Consider the following 16935-nt stretch of genomic DNA (forward strand, 5'->3'; position numbering starts at 1 on the left):
AAGTGATAAAACTCTCTGGTAGAGCTGGACGATTAATCATTAAAAGATCTTGATTCAAACACCCATGCAAACTTACTCCTAAACGATAATGATTCTCTTGTGTCTATTAAACCTTTGACAAAATCACAGCGGAACATTCAAATCTGTGTTGGCGCTGACGCTGATCCAGAGAGAGCCGTTGTCATGTTTAGGTATGAAACAGCTTCAGTATTTTCAACCACACAGTTTCATTATTTCTGTGCTACAAATATTCATATTATCACAGACACTGCCCTTCAAAAGTTTGGAAACGCCCTAGAAAAGTGGGGTTTTGGACAGTATAAGCATGAATCGTTTTTAATTTGTGATATTTTGCACTTATAAGGGACTACACAAACTACGAAAACATTTTATTATATAAACAGTTTATACATAGAAAAAAGCATAAATTTTTGTTTCATCAAAATATCCACCATTAGCAGCTATCTGACCTAAAGTGGGTTCTGATTGGTTCATTGTACTCTAAACTTAATTGGCAATCAATTGTTGAAACTATTAAGGTGTGCTGACCCAAAAATCTTGGGCCAAGTTTAAACCAATAACCAGGCATCACAGCTGGCAAAGGGGCATGTCTGACTTTGACATGTATATATTGCAATTATTATGTAATCAAAATGAAAATTATTATTGCTGGTCTTCAATGATAATACCAAGTTACTGTAATGTACTTGCACCAAAAAATGATAAGGATTTATGCTGATATCGTCCAAAACCACACTTTGCCAGGGTTGTTTTCAAACTTTTGGAGGGCAGTGTAAGTATTGGGATAAAAGTTTATAGTTCGGATATAAACACTGATGTCTACGGTAGTGAACAAAATAGAGCAAATCAACTTTTGAAAGTAATGACGCTTCAAATGACGATTGTATTGATTACATCGTTACACCAGTAGGTGGCAACAAGTGACTTTAAAATGTATGTCATTGAATCATTCATTTAAGAGACTCCTTCAAAAACCCTGATTCATCTTGTAATGAAACAAGGTGAAGTATTTATGAGTGAGTCATTGAATCATTCATTCTAAATGTTTTTAAAATAATTCATTCGGATCAATTAAATATTTTAAATAGACTGAAGCAGTTAACATTTTGTTATTGTTGTCTGTTGAGAATCATGGGAGAGTCGCGATCGCTGTTTGAAAAAAAAACAAAAAAAACAAACGTGATTCTCAATGTATCCAGAATTGTGCCGCTCTACTCTCTGGTGGTCTTCTGTTATTTTACATGGAAAAACTGCAAGTTTTTAATTTGTTTTTTGTTTTGTTTTGTTTTTTGTACTTTATCGGAATGGTACAAAAATAGTGATCATCGCAATCAAAAAATGATCAGCATAGTAAATTAACTGGAATATGGTGTACAATCTAAAATGCCTAAATATATATACAGATGCAAAACATAATAAAAGTAAGTAATTATGTCTGAAAATATTCTTATATTTTCTTCCCAAGTTGCTTAAAAGAAAATAATTTGGCTTTTAAATCCATATTTGTCAGTTTTAAGAGCATCCAAGTTGACAAAATGTACTTTTAGCAGATTTAGGGTGTGTTCACACCTGTAGTTTGGTTCTCTTGGTTCTGGACCAAAAATTAAAATGGGTAACACTTTTTTGATAGTCCACAACAGACTACAAGTAACTTTGCAACTAGATGTCAACTTATTCTACCAACCCAAACCCTAACACCTTTCCCTAACCTAACAGCCTACTAATACTCTAATGAGAGTTAGTTGACATGTAGTTGCAAAGTTACTTAAAGTTAGGAGAATATCTAAAGTGGACTATTGAAACAAAGTGTAATGAAAAAATTATACATTTAGTCAAAAACCCTGCTTTTATGATGTATATTTTGACAGAACATCCTAAACAATGCTGTGTGCTGGGCTAAATGCGCTTGTACGACGGTATTTTTACCAGCTGAGAACTTGTGAGGTGCTTATAAAATGTGTGAAGAAGTCAAAACAGCAGCAAAAATTCCTCCGTCACACACAAATAAAGATCTGCTGCAAGGGGACGCGGTTCAGACGCCTGTACCGGACTGTAATGGGCAACATCGCGACTGATATGAAAACAGGTATGCTCGGGCATTCTGTCCTTTTAAGGGTTGTATCTTGTGACATCACATCCTGTTTTTGGTTTGTATTGTGTTCATATTTCAGGCAAACCGCACCAGAGTTCGCTTGGAAGCCGTCCTAGAGCCACCTTTTCAGCAGTCTCGGCCGCCTTGTTTGGTGCGCACCAGGGTTCAGATGACAGCGTTCACAATTATTCAAATGAACCACACTAAGAGAGCAATCGCACCAGAGTTCGTTTTAATCAAACCAAACCTGCCAAGTGTGAACACACCCTTAAAGTCAACATGATGCCATTAAAAAGCCATTTTACCTCACTAATGTGATTTATTTCCACGTCTATTTTGGAGGGACATATTATCTATTGGCATTTAATTGGATCATGTTCTGTAGATTGTGGAGATTCCTGAAACACCATCAATTTTCCAATGCTCTTGACTTTAAAAAATAAACAGGGTCAATTTTGATTGCAAGTCGACTCTGCATTCTTTCTCCTCCAACAAAATGGGCCAAAGTTGATGTCGTATACTCTTTATAATGAGAAAATTGCATTTGACAAATGCATCTTAAATGCAGCAACACCACACAAATGTGTGCAACTTTGAATCATTCTTTGTTTAAGTGATCTTGTTCGAAGATTAATCTTACCAAGAAAAGTGCCCAGGAAGAAGACCCCCAGAGGTACATTAATAACCGGTGAGGTGATGTTGATGAACCAGTTCGGAAGGAAGGGAGTTATTCTCAAAAAAATGATGTAATTAATGAGGTGCTCTCTGTGCTTGTCCACCTACAATGACATTAAACATCGACTCAACATTACAGCCAGTCAATTTACATGCAAAAATTAAAGTTTATGATGTGAAAATGTCACCTGTTGAGACCATTTCTGAGCTCTCTCTGTGAGGTACTTGTAGACCATCGGCCTCCCGACTAAATAAGATAGCATATAGCAGAAAGACGCTCCGAGGCCTGAACACTGTAAAGCATAAAACAGACAACATATTTACATAACAAACAGTCAACTTTTCAAACTAAGACAAAGTTTGGCAGACTATTTTGAAAGGAATTTGCATACAAACAAGGAACTTACCAGACAGACGAGGAAGAGAGCTAGAGGAAAAGGGTAGAGATAACCAGACAGTATACTGAGGAATATGGAGCCTGGGATGGCAAACGTCTGAAGGCTGAGTAACGCTTAGTTAAGGCCTTAACTAAATAGTGAATAAATACAGAGCAGGCTGGGACAAATCGGTTCCCTTTCGATACTTCACTCGTACTGCGTATGGGGAAAGGTCTCCCTTTTTCCCCGCTGCTGAAGCCTTTTTCAATAACGCAGTGTAACTGCACCGTCATTGGTTCACTCATAGACAAGTTGTTGAACCAATGGCGGCGCGGCATAGCTGCGCGGCCTATGGCGACAAAGCGCGCGAATATTCCCGCCGAAATGGGCGGGGTATAGGGCTATATAAGCAGGCGTTTCGCCATAGGATTTCAGTGTTTTCTCCTTCAGCGACGACATCTACTTCTCTTCGCTGATCTCCGCCTGAAGCCGAAGAAGCTCGCCGCCTTCTGCTCTCGCCGCCGTCTGAAGAGGCTCCCGCAGCGGACTCGCCTGGACTCGCCGGTGGAAGAAAGCGCCGGCGCCCTCGCGGACTGCAGCTTCTAGCGCCGTCGCCGAGCCGCCGCCTCCCGCTTCCCGCTTCCGGCCGCTTCCTGTGCGTCCCCTGCCGCCATCCGGCGCGCCGCCTGAGAGCTTCATCCGCGGCTTAAACGCCTCTCTAAAGAGCGATTTCCAGCGGTTTTCACCGCTTTAAGAGCTTCCGCGGCCCTCGCCGCTCTAAAAGAGCCACCCAATTGCCGTTTTCACGGCAGCGCGGCGTCTCACGATGCCCCGCCACTCATGTGGTACTTGCAGGGCCCCCTGCACGGCGACGATGGACACAGCGAGTGTGTCGCTTGCCTGGGCAAGCCCCACGCAGACGGCGCGCTCGCTGGAGACTCATGCCCGCACTGCGAGTGTATGAGTCTCGCTTCCCTGCGCTCGCGGGTCGCCTTCTTCACTGAGGGCGATCTCGCCGCTCGCGCCCTCCGTCTCCTTCCTCCCGCGGTCCGGCGAGGGAAAGACAGCGGGGTAGAGCGACTCAGCGCCAGGAGTTGAGCGAGCTCACGCCGGCCCAGCCCCCGCGTGCCTCGCCCTCTCCTCCCAGGGAACTCTCTCCAGTTCTGTTCTCTCGCCCTGAGCAGCGTCCCTCCGCAGAAGCGAGTGACCTCGTCTCATTCGGGGGAACAGACGACGAACAAGACGACTCCATGTCTCTTGCGGCTTCCGAAGCGGAAGGATGGGCTGGCGAGCCGGAAGACCCCGCTCCACCGCCTCCCTTGGAACCCATCGAGCATGGCCAGGGCATGGATGCCGAGCTCTTCCGCATCCTGTCTAGAGCCGTTGAAGAGCTGGACCTCGAGTGGGCCCCTCCAGAGGAGCCGTCTCGCAGCCGCCTGGACGAATGGTTTCTGCCAGGCCGCCGCCAAGCACCTCGCCAGCGTTCAGCGCCCTTCTTTCCTGAGGTCCACGAAGAGCTGACGAAGTCGTGGCGCGCTCCTTACTCTGCCCGCCTCCACACTACGCACCGCTCCGCCCTCACCGCCGTCGCCGGCGCCGAGGAGAAGGGATACGAGCGCTTGCCACCCCTAGATGAAGCGGTGGCTGCTCACCTCTGTCCTCCCGCGGCTGTGGGTTGGAAGACGAAGAGGGCCCTTCCTTCCAAGCCCTGTCGGACCACCTCTACTCTGGCTGGACGGGCTTACACCTCGGCGGGCCAAGCTGCCTCTGCGCTCCACACCATGGCCATATTTCAAGCATTCCAGGCCAAACTCCTCCGCTCTCTGGATGAGTCTGGAATCGACGCGCCAGCCTTCAAAGATCTCCGCAGCGCCACGGATCTTGCCCTGCGAGCTACGAAGGCTACGGCCCAGGCCATCGGTCGTTCCATGGCCAGCCTGGTCGTGTTGGAGCGCCACCTGTGGCTCAACCTAACGGAGATCAAAGACCTAGACAAGACGGCCTTCTTAGACGCCCCGGTCTCGCCTTCTGGTCTCTTCGGGCCTGCAGTGGATGGCTTCACTGAGCGCTTTACTGCCGCGCAGAAATCGTCTCAGGCTATGAGGCATTTCTTGCCTAAGCGCTCCAGCTCCGCTTCTGCGTCTAGCCGCCCCAGGACTGCGCCGGCTCAGCAGAACAAACCAGCCCCACCTGCAACACAGGCAGCGCCGCCCCAGGAGCATCGCCAGCGCTCGCGCCTGCGAAGCGCCCTCCCTTCCCGGCGCCAGGGACACCGGCCCAGGATTGTGCTGGACCCGGTGCCTCCGAAGTCGTCCTGATTCGTCGGACAGGAAGAGGATGGGGGACCGTCCCGTTACGACCGGACCACCCCAAAAGCTCCCACGGGTAATTTCCCCTCCGCCTCGTTTATTTCCGGGCGTGGGAAACATACTCCAAGTGACAGCTGGGCCCACACCTGTTGCGCCCACTCCAAACGCCGTTTTCACGGCGGACAAATTTTTCCCCACCTCATCACAAAAAGAGCAAATTTCCTCTTCCACCCCTCGCGGTGTACGACCCTCTCAACGGCGGTCTGTCACCCAACATTATTCAACCCCTAGCCACTCGGGCCGAGGCCTGGCAGGCCATCCCCGATGTGTCAGAATGGGTCATGGGGATCGTAAACCAGGGCTACTCGCTCCAGTTTGCACGACGGCCCCCCCGCTTCGCCGGGGTGCTTCAAACATCGGTCAATCCGGACGACGCTCATGTCCTCCGGGCCGAAGTCATGTCGTTGCTGGAAAAAGGAGCTGTGGAAATGGTTCCTCCGTCAGAGAGCGAGACAGGCTTTTACAGCCGCTACTTTCTGGTCCCCAAAAAGGATGGCGGTCTCAGACCCATCCTAGACCTCAGGCTTTTGAATCACTCCCTCATGAGACGGAAGTTCAAAATGCTGACGCTGAAGCAGATCCTCGCGCACATTTGCCCCGAGGACTGGTTCTGCTCGCTGGACCTGAAGGATGCGTATTTTCACATCCAGATAGCCCCCGTCACAGACGATTCTTGAGATTCGCATACGAAGGGGTGGCATACCAATATACGGTCCTGCCCTTCGGGCTGTCTCTGGCTCCCGCACTTTCACCAAGTGCATGGACGCGAGCGCTTTCCCCTCTGAGACAGATGGGAATCCGGGTTCTGAATTACCTCGACGACTGGCTCATCTTAGCCCGTTCGCGAGACGAGCTGGAACGCCACAGATCCGTGCTCCTCAGCCATCTACAATGCCTGGGTCTCAGGGTCAACTTAGCCAAGAGCTCGCTATGCCCCACTCAACGAATTTCGTTTCTGGGAGCAGTTTTCGACTCGGTCCGTATGACGGCAGTAGTCTCGCCAGAGCGCGCCCGGGCAATTCAGCAGCTCACGGCATCTGTCACGAACAAAGCCTATCACCCTCTGAATTTTTAACATAGGCTGCTAGGGCTGATGGCTTCCGCCTCCCCGGTGCTGCAGCTAGGCCTTCTTCGGATGCGGCCTCTTCAGTACTGGTTGAAGTTCCGGGTTCCTCCCAGCGCATGGCGGCACGGCCGCCTATGTCTCAAGGTCAATCGGGCCTGTCTTCTAGCCCTGAGACCTTGGATGGATCCAGTATGGTTCCAACGCGGAGTCCCCTTACAGGCGGTCTCACGGAGGACGGTGCTCTCAACAGACGCCTCCAACTTGGGCTGGGGCGCTGTGTGCGAGGGCAGACCGGCCTTCGGCTCGTGGAGCCACGAGGAAAGCCATCTACACATCAACTGTCTAGAGATGCTAGCAGTGATGAAAGCCCTTCAGTTCTTTCAGGCTTACTTGACGGGACGTCATGTTCTAGTTCGGTCAGACAGTATGACGGTGGTGTCATACCTGAACCACCAAGGCGGTCTTTCGTCCAGCCGCTTATGCGCTCTGGCGAAACGACTGCTGGAATGGGCTCTTCCGAGGCTTCAGTCGCTCAGAGCGACTCATGTTCCTGGCAGGAACAATCTGGGTGCGGACATGTTGTCACGGAGCAACATCCCCTCCGGCGAGTGGATGCTCCACCCCCAAGTGGTCCTCACGATCTGGGAGTTCTTCGGGAAGGCAGAGGTAGACCTCTTCGCCTCAGAAGACAACTCTCATTGCCCAACATTTTTCTCGAAGGAAGTAGATGCTCTGGCCCACACATGGCCCAGCACGCTCCTTTATGCTTTCCCTCCGATCGCACTGATCCCCCAGGTCATCAGGCGTATCAGAGAAGACCAGCACAGAGTCCTTCTGGTGGCCCCGCTCTGGAGGAACCAGGTTTGGTCCTCAGAGCTATTCAGGCTCTCTCTAAGAGCCCCGTGGCCGATTCCCCTGAGACGGGACCTCCTCTCTCAGGCAAACAGAACAATCTGGCACCCACAGCCGCAGCTCTGGGCTCTGCACCTCTGGTCCCTCGATGGGAGCCGACTAGCCTCCCCGAGGACGTCCTAAATACCATTTCTCAGGCTAGAGCCCCATCTACGAGGCGCCTCTACGACCAGAAGTGGTCAGTCTTTGTTGATTGGTGTTCAACACGCAACATAGACCCTGTGGAGAGTGACGTATCTTCCATACTGTCTTTCCTCCAAGAACGCTTGGAAATGGGGCGCTCCCCTTCCACGCTTAAGGTTTACGTAGCAGCCATTGCAGCGTTCCACGCTCCTATTGCTGGCCAATCGGTGGGACGAAACGGGCTCGTGATCCGTTTTTTGAGAGGTGCTAGGCGTTTGAATCCTCCTCGCCCTCTCACTATTCCCTCCTGGGACCTCTCGTTGGTCCTCAGGGCCTTGAAAGGAGCCCCATTTGAACCAATGGGTTCAGCCGACCTCAGGCCCCTAACACTAAAAACCGCTCTGCTACTAGCACTAGCATCGGTAAAGCGTGTTGGCGATTTGCAGGCCCTCTCTGTGAACCCTGCATGCCTCGGGTCGGGCCTGGTGACTCTAAGGTCGTTCTGAAACCTAGGCATGGCTACGTCCCTAAAGTGCTCTCAACTCCGTGTAGAGCTCAGGTCATCTCGCTCTCTGCTCTTCCTCCCTCGGCGGACGAACCAGAGCTGCAGCTACACTGCCCAGTCAGGGCATTGAGGACCTACATAGACGATCACAGTCTTTCAGACTGTCGGATCAGCTCTTTGTTTGTTTTGGCGGCCGCACCAAAGGGTCTCCGGTCTCGAAACAACGCATTTCCCGTTGGATAGTGGATGCTATTAACCTGTGCTACTCCTCACTGGGCACTAATTGCCCCATAGGAGTCAGGGCCCACTCCACTAGAGGAATGGCTTCCTCGTGGGCTTGGTCCAACGGAGTTTCCATCCAAGACATCTGTGAGGCGGCCGGCTGGTCTTCGCCGTCCACCTTTGTCAGGTTCTATCACCTCGATGTCCCGACCTTACAAGCTCGGGTCCTGTCGGTGTGATTAGCGGCTTCCAACAGGTCCCGCTTCACGCCACCATAGGAAGTATCTTCCTTCAGTGTAACCATGGGTTCGGTTAGGCTTTGCCTCCGCTTGTCCTTTTTGCCCCCCTCTGGGTGGCCAAATGCAAGCTATATCGTTCCCAGCCGTGGCACGGCGTGGTTGGAATTCGTTCCCCATACGCAGTACGAGTGAAGTATCGAAAGGGGAACGTACTCGGTTACTAACGTAACCTCGGTTCCCTGAGATACGGAACGAGTACTGCGTCACTTGCCGTGCCACGAGGCTGCGGCTCAGGGTCGTCGCTTCAGTCGATTGACACTGAAATCCTATGGCGAAACGCCTGCTTATATAGCCCTATACCCCGCCCATTTCGGCGGGAATATTCGCGCGCTTTGTCGCCATAGGCCGCGCAGCTATGCCGCGCCGCCATTGGTTCAACAACTTGTCTATGAGTGAACCAATGACGGTGCAGTTACACTGCGTTATTGAAAAAGGCTTCAGCAGCGGGGAAAAAGGGAGACCTTTCCCCATACGCAGTACTCGTTCCGTATCTCAGGGAACCGAGGTTACGTTAGTAACCGAGTACGTTACATACTGTAACTGATACTGAATCTAACAAACATGAATAACAAATACTCCAAGCCATTATTCTGCCAACAGGGTCTAAGCTAACTTGTTAGTAAAGATGTTGAGTGCTATTGCGTCGATTATCACACAAAATAATTTTGACCCGTCCATCGAAAACCAAAAAAATGAGTGCAATAATGCACTTACAACTGAAGTCTCAAGACCTGATATACTCATGCCAAAGTTTTTTTCCGTTCTTCGCTTAGGGGTAAAAAGATGTTAGAAATATGTGACCAGCGGTTTACTGTTAGGGAACATCCCAACGCTGCCCAAAAAGCTGAGAGCGACGTTTAGATGAATATGTAAATATGTGCTGCGTGCAAGCAGCTTTATAGTATTAAACATGAAAACCACAGTCTCTTTTGATTAGAATTTCAACTTAATTTTTCTACTATAAAGCGGCTCACCATTGTGTTCATGTTTTTACTCGCGGACATCAGACCTTGAGGGACTGAACAGAAGAAATGAACTGGAGAAGACACCCATGTCAATAAAGGCGGAGCCTGAGAGCCACACCCACCTATTACATAATCGCCATGATTGAACCAATAGGAGTTTGAAGGTGTTTACCAGCCTTTTCTGGAAAGTTTGCTTTAGCAAACTGTTTCAAAGTCCAGAAACAAACACCAAACGAACTTCGTTTTGGCCTGATTTTGTTCGAAATTACATCACACTGGTTCATTCTTCAATTTCTCGAAGTAAATCGAGGCCTTTAGAGGAAAGACATTTCGGAAAGTTAAAAATTGGAATAATAAAGTTCCAATTGTTAACATTAGTTAGCTTCATTAGTTAACATGAAGTAACAATGAAAAATACTTCTAAAAGTATTTATTAATCTTAGTTAATATTATTTTCACATTTATATCACTTATTACGTTACTCCATTACTAATACATTATTACAATCAAAAGCTCCGTCTTTTAATATTATATATGGACCAGAACTTAAGTGAACTACCAACAAACAGTTGTATTTTATTAACTAACGTTAATAAAGATTAATAAATATTGTAACAAATTGAGTAACACTTTATTTTCAGTGTCCTTGTTACATGTAGTTACTATAGTAATAACTATAAATTATGCATAATTACATGCAACTAACCCTAAACCAACCTAGTTCTATAGTAAGTACATGCAGTTAATTAATATTACTCAGTACTTAAATGTAAAATTACAATGTAACAAAGACACCTTAAAATAAAGTGAGACCCAAATTGATTGCTCATTGTTAGTTAATGCATTAACTAATAAACCTTATTGTAAACTATTACCAGAAATGTGTTGGAATGTCCTGTTAAAGGGATGGTTGATTATGATTTCACTTTTTTAAATTTAGTTAGCATGAAATGTTGCTGTTTGAGCATAAACAACATCTGCAAAGCTACGACGCTCAAAGTTCAACACAAAGGGAGATATTTTCTTTTACAGAAATCACTTTTTAAAGGACTATAACAAACGGCTGGTAGCGACTACAACAAGCTTCTTCCCGGAATAGTGACATCACAAACCCTAAAATTTACATAAACCCCGCCCCCGAGAACACACAACAAAGGGGGCGTGGCCATGTTGGGCTGCTTTAGAGAAGAGGAAGAGTTGTTGTAGTAGAGTGTTGTTGACGTGGCGTCATTTTACGCCGGACTGCTTCACAAACGAGGGTCAATTCAACGCTGGATTTGCACAAAAGATTAACATGACGCCACATGCTAGTGGATGAGTCGAATCAACTCCACAGCAACTACATAACTTTATCCACTAACCATTCAGCAACGTCCAGTTTCATTCTAAAAGTTGTAACTTCTTCCTGAGTCTCTCCATCAGTGTCGACTCCGGTTTGAACAATGTAAGGCTGAACACTGTTACTGACAATCCTCATTTTGGCTGCGTGAGATTCTCCAGCTTTGTTGTTGTTGAGCTGTTAAAGCTCCGCCCTCTTCTGGAAAGGGGGCGGGAGCAGCAGCTCATTTGCATTTAAAGGGACACACACAAAAACAGCGTGTTTTCGCTCACACACAAATGGGGCAAATTTGACAAGCTATAATAAATGATCTGTGGGGGATTCTGAGCTGAAACTTCACAGACACATTCTGGAGACACCAGAGACTTATTTTACATCTTGTGAAAGGGGCATAATAGGTCCCCTTTAGAGGTTAAACTACTGTTCTAAGTTGTAAGCTATTCTAATCACCAGTCCGATTAATAAATATTTTCATTTGATTTACTGAAAGATCTGAATTAAATGAACAATTAATTCTCAAAATGTAGATCACTAGGTGAAATGTAAAGTCAACTACCAAATTTGCAAGTCCCAAATTTCAGCTTGTTTTTTTCTCAATCAGTCCCTTGAAAAATCCAGATTACTCATGGCACAAAGGATACAAGATATATGTAGCAAAGTATGCTAAAAGCACTTGGGTGTAATATGTGTCCTTGTATTTAGACAGCACTGTGCCCAATGCCTTTGCATCATCCATGTCCTTAGGAATTTTGATTTTTCCCCTCTCGTCTCTGCAAGACATTAAGAAAAGCATCAAACCATAAAGCATCCATAAAAAACTCCTTCAGTACAGAAAACTACAGTCAGAAGGGGAGGCAGACTTACTCGCTCAGCTCTGGGAAATTTCTGAACACTAGATACATGACGCAAGCAGAACAGGCAAAGATAGAGATGAGGAGGAGGATTGACATGCGTGCAGAGGCTCCTCCTGGTGACTGGGCTCCTTAGAGAATAATTCAAAACACATCATGAATAACCTCTCAAATCATCTCTGCAATGTGTTGCATACATTTGCATCACTTCTTCATAGTCCTCAGGGAGATTCAGACCCGTGAGAGCTGTCCTATGTGGTGAGCTAGAGAACGCCAAATATATGATAGTATGATTAGCATGATAATGTGACATCATCTTAAAGGAGCAGTGTGAATATTATTGACACCAAACTGGTTTACAAAAATAACTTTCTGAGGAAGATCAAGGTGGTTTACAGGCTTAATCCTTGCCCAAGTCATTGACATTTATAATATATATTAAATATAAATAAAAATAATTTAAAATCAATTATTATCAGGCTGAAAATGTTTTTCACATTTAAATATTAAGCTTTTTATTAAATTCATCATTTTTGTTGTTGTATGTGTGTTTAAAATAACCTGTTATACTATCAAGTAATACGTTTTATTTGTTCACACAAACCCGATTCCAAAAAATGGACACTGTTCAAACTGTGAATAAAAAAGGAACGCAATAATTTACAAATCCCATGAACTTATATTTTATTCACAATAGAATATAGATATCATATCAAATGTTGAAAGTGGGACATTTTGAAATGTCATGCCAAATATTGGCTCATTTTGGATTTCATGAGAGCTACACATTCCAAAAAAAGTTGGGACAGGTAGCAATAAAGGTCAGAAAAGTTAAATGTACATATAAGGAACAGCTGGAGCCAATTTGCAACTTATTAGGTCAATTGGCAACATGATTGGGTATAAAAAGAGCCTCTCAGAGTGGCAGTGTCTCTCAGAAGTCAAGATGGGCAGAGGATCACCAATTCCCCCAATGCTGCGGCGAAAAATAGTGGAGCAATATCAGAAAGAGTTTCTCAGAGAAAAACTGCAAAGAGTTTGAAGTTATCATCATCTACAGTGCATAATATCATCCAAAGATTCAGAGAATCTGGAACAATCTCTGTGCGTAAGGGTCAAGGCCGGAAAACCAAAACCGTGATCTTCGGGACCTTAGACGGCACTGCATCACATTCAGGAATGCTACTGTAATGGAAATCACAACATGGGCTCAGGAATACTGCCAGAAAACATAGTCGGTGAACACAATCCACCGTGCCATTCGCCGTTGCCGGCTAAAACTCTATAGGTCAAAAAAGAAGCCATATCTAAACATGATCCAGAAGCGCAGCCGTTTTCTCTGGGCCAAGACTCATTTAAAATGGACTGTGGCAAAGTGGAAAACTGTTCTGTGGTCAGACGAATCAAAATTTGAATTTCTTTTTGGAAAACTGGGACGCCATGTCATCCGGACTAAAGAGGACAAGGACAACCCAAGTTGTTATCAGCGCTCAGTTCAGAAGCCTGCATCTCTGATGGTATGGGGTTGCATGAGTGCGTGTGGCATGGGCAGCTTACACAACTGGAAAGGCACCATCAATGCTGAAAGGTATATCCAAGTTCTAGAACAACATATGCTCCCATCCAGACGTCGTCTCTTTCAGGGAAGACCTTGCATTTTCCAACATGACAATGCCACATACTGCATCAGTTACAACATCATGGCTGCGTAGAAGGAGGATCCGGGTACTGAAATGGCCAGCCTGCAGTCCAGATCTTTCACCCGTAGAAAACATTTGGTGCATCATAAAGAGGAAGATGCGACAAAGAAGATTTAAGACAGTTGAGCAACTAGAAGCCTGTATTAGACAAGAATGGGACAACATTCCTATTCCTAAACTTGAGCAACTTGTCTCCTCAGTCCCCAGATGTTTGCAGACTGTTATAAAAAGAAGAGGGGACGCCACATAGTGGTAAACATGGCCTTGTCCCAACTTTTTTTAAATGAGTTGATGCCAAATCAACTTATTTTTCCCTTAAAATAATACATTATATCAGTTTAAACATTTGATATGTCATCTATGTTGTATTCTGAATAAAATATTGAAATTTGAAACTTCCACATCATTGCATTCTGTTTTTATTCACAATTTGTACAGTGTACCAACTTTTTTGTAATCGGGTTGTATTTCTGCTCAGTATTAAAGGGTATCACATCAGTCTCTCCGTTCACTCAAAATCATTACGAATCGGAAATGCTTGAAAAATAAGATTCTTAGGTCAGTGAGAACAACTCAGACTAGTGGTGTAACGTACACGTGTCTTTCGGTTCGGTATGGTTATCTAGAGAAATGATTGGTTATTTTACACTGTATGTCCTACGCCTTCCCTATGCTACTTAAGGAACGAAAGCGGCACCAGTTTTGTCTTTTTCCGTAAGTAGAATAGGGAAGGCGTTTCTCTAGATAAGACCCTTATACCTCGTCTGGTATCGTTTAAAGCCCTTTGAAGCTGCACTGAAACTGTAATTTTGACAACCATCAACCGTCTGGAGGCCATTGAAGTCCACTATAAGGAGATTGTGCCCCAAAAAAACTAAATAACGACTTTTTAACATTTAACATTGTAATTTCAAAACAATGTTTCATGAAGCTTCAGAGCGTTATGAATCTTTGTGTTGAATCAGTGGTTCGGTGCGCCAAAGTCACGTGATTTCAGCAGTTTGGCGGTTTGACATACGATCCGAATCATGATTCGACACAAAAGATTCATAACGCAAGAAGCAGTGTTTTGAAATCAGCCATCACTATATATTGGTAAAAAGTCATTTTTGTTTTAGAATATTAATAAATATTTTGTTTTCGCTTTATAATATTAATATTGAACCACTGTACTCACATGAACTGATTTAAATATGTTTTAGTACCTTTATGGATCTTGAGAGAAGAAATGTCATTGCTGGCTATGCAGGCCTCACGGAGCCATCAGATTTCATCAAAAATATATTAATTTGTGTTCCGAAGATGAACGAAGTTCTTACGGATGTGGAACGGCATGGGGGTGAGTAATAAATTACATTATTTTCATTTTTGGGTGAACTGACCCTTTCAAATTTTTCAGCCAGTTTAACATCTATTGAATCAACAACAAAATTAAATAAGTATTCTATAATATACAAAATTAGGATTTATCCAGTTAAGCATGTTTTTGGATATATTTCATATGAATATACATGTGAATCGTGTGGACTGTTGAAATAAACAATTTTACATTTGTTTGATCATTTATTTAAACCTATATTAACAGATAACTGGAGTGTATGAAAAAATATGTGTATTTGATGTGCTTTATTTTCAGAACAGCATTTTGGAATGTAATAAACAATTCATTAGGCAATTATTTATTCATATACATAAAAAGAAGCGTCTCTTTGCAAAAAAAATATATAATATATATATATATATATATTTTTTATAAGTGACTTTAAATTATACATAAACCTTTTGGAAAAACACGCTGACAAACATGTAATGTACTTTCTTTCTCTCTAGTATTTAATGTTGGTAATAATGTGACTATGTAATACCTCTTGTTCTTGTGGCATTAAATTAAAAGAGAAGTTTTGATCAGTTAAGAGGCTGAACTCTGACTTAAAGCATGAGTAATATGAAAGCAAACACATCAGAGTATTACACAACACATCTGATCCGCTAAACAGTGACATTCACAGTCTATCTCAGTTTGTTGTACATGCTCTTATTTATTCCCTTGTAAAACACACTTTAAGATTAGAAATAACACAGAATCGATTAATATCGGTGAACTGTAGTATATTAATTTTATATTAGTCCCAGATATTCAAGTTCCAGCTATCATATTTGTAAGTCGTGTTTAACAACAGTTTCTCAGCATATATATGAATTATCCCGACTCTGAATAATCGTGGAAAACGTACATAATAACTGTGTGAGACCGATATCAGTGTGAATGATTACCTTTATTAGTGTGGCTGGAGGGCCTCGGCTCCTGCTCGACCAGAGGACTGCTCTCGGGCTCACGGTTTCCGCCTCTCTTCTTGGCCATGATGATCTGTTTCAACTAAAGAAAATAACGAAGGCAGATCTCAGATGTTAACTGAGATCATATGTCAAAGTAAAAAGCTAAACGCGAGGTTTCAGCCGGCAATCTCCTCCTACTTTCTCAGGATACCGGTGACCTGTGACTGTCGTCCTCTTCCTCGGTGCAGTTCAGTTCAGATGACACCGTCATTGTTCGAGCGCTACTGCCCCCTAGCGTCAACAGAAACACCATGAATACAGGGATGACAACCACTACTGCAACAATATCACTGTAACTACTGAACCCTCAACAGGCCTTTGGGACAAATGTGGGCACCCATAGGAAATGAATGGGAAATAATCAGAGCGATTTTTTGTTTTTAATTATTTGTCCAATAAAAAAAAAATTAAAAAAAAATCAATAAATCAAACACAATGCAGATCATACATACACATAAATGAAGGGGTGAGTCACATTCACACACACATATCCACAAAAAGCATTGCATTGAAAGCCATTGAATAAGTCTTTTTTTAACACATACATAAACAAAGGAATTGAATGAGCCAATAACTGAGCAATTTTTTTATAATTGTGCTAATCAGACACTGTGCAAAAGACACACACACACACACACACACTAGGTTGCTAGGTCGCTTGTTCATTCTTAAATGTTTCATTTTTTTTTTTTTTTTTGAGTAGAAAAATTTGATGTTTTCTGTTAGAAATAAATGATTACTCTGTCTCCTACTTTGTCTTTTTCTTATACTGTAGGTCATATTTGTCTATAAGTATGTTTTGGCACAAAACATTATACAATTGTAACTTGTGATAAAATCTAAAACTTAAGAAGTTCGTTACAACAATGGTGGCTATTGATATTTTTGCTATTTTGATATTTTATACCATCATATTTTAACAGATGTCACCAAAGTCACCACATTTTTAGCTGTCTGAACTTTCTGAAATTATTTATTATTTTTACTGAAGTAACATAAAAATGAGCATATTTTACATAAAAATATGGAATTTTTAGAGGTACACTACCAGTCAAAAGTTTGGAAACATTACTATTTTTAAT

The 16935-nt window shown here is 44.0% G+C and overlaps 1 protein-coding gene across 1 annotated transcript in view; it reads right to left on the bottom strand.

Moving 5' to 3' along the window:
• The window catches only part of tmem41b (transmembrane protein 41B), an 18547-nt gene extending 2505 nt beyond the window's left edge, over nt 1-16042 (bottom strand). The window contains exons 1-7 of the mRNA XM_067400114.1: nt 15992-16042; nt 15791-15893; nt 11830-11947; nt 11607-11735; nt 3196-3289; nt 2977-3081; nt 2754-2892 (exon numbers count right to left, since the gene is read on the bottom strand). Of these exons, the coding sequence (XP_067256215.1) occupies nt 2754-2892; nt 2977-3081; nt 3196-3289; nt 11607-11735; nt 11830-11947; nt 15791-15878 (673 nt within the window). The 5' untranslated portion in view covers nt 15879-15893; nt 15992-16042. The remainder of the gene's footprint in view (nt 1-2753; nt 2893-2976; nt 3082-3195; nt 3290-11606; nt 11736-11829; nt 11948-15790; nt 15894-15991) is intronic.
• Between the last annotated feature and the right edge of the window lie 893 nt (nt 16043-16935).

The sequence above is a fragment of the Chanodichthys erythropterus genome, chromosome 11 (assembly GCF_024489055.1).
Source record: "Chanodichthys erythropterus isolate Z2021 chromosome 11, ASM2448905v1, whole genome shotgun sequence".
Lineage (NCBI taxonomy): Eukaryota > Metazoa > Chordata > Actinopteri > Cypriniformes > Xenocyprididae > Chanodichthys > Chanodichthys erythropterus.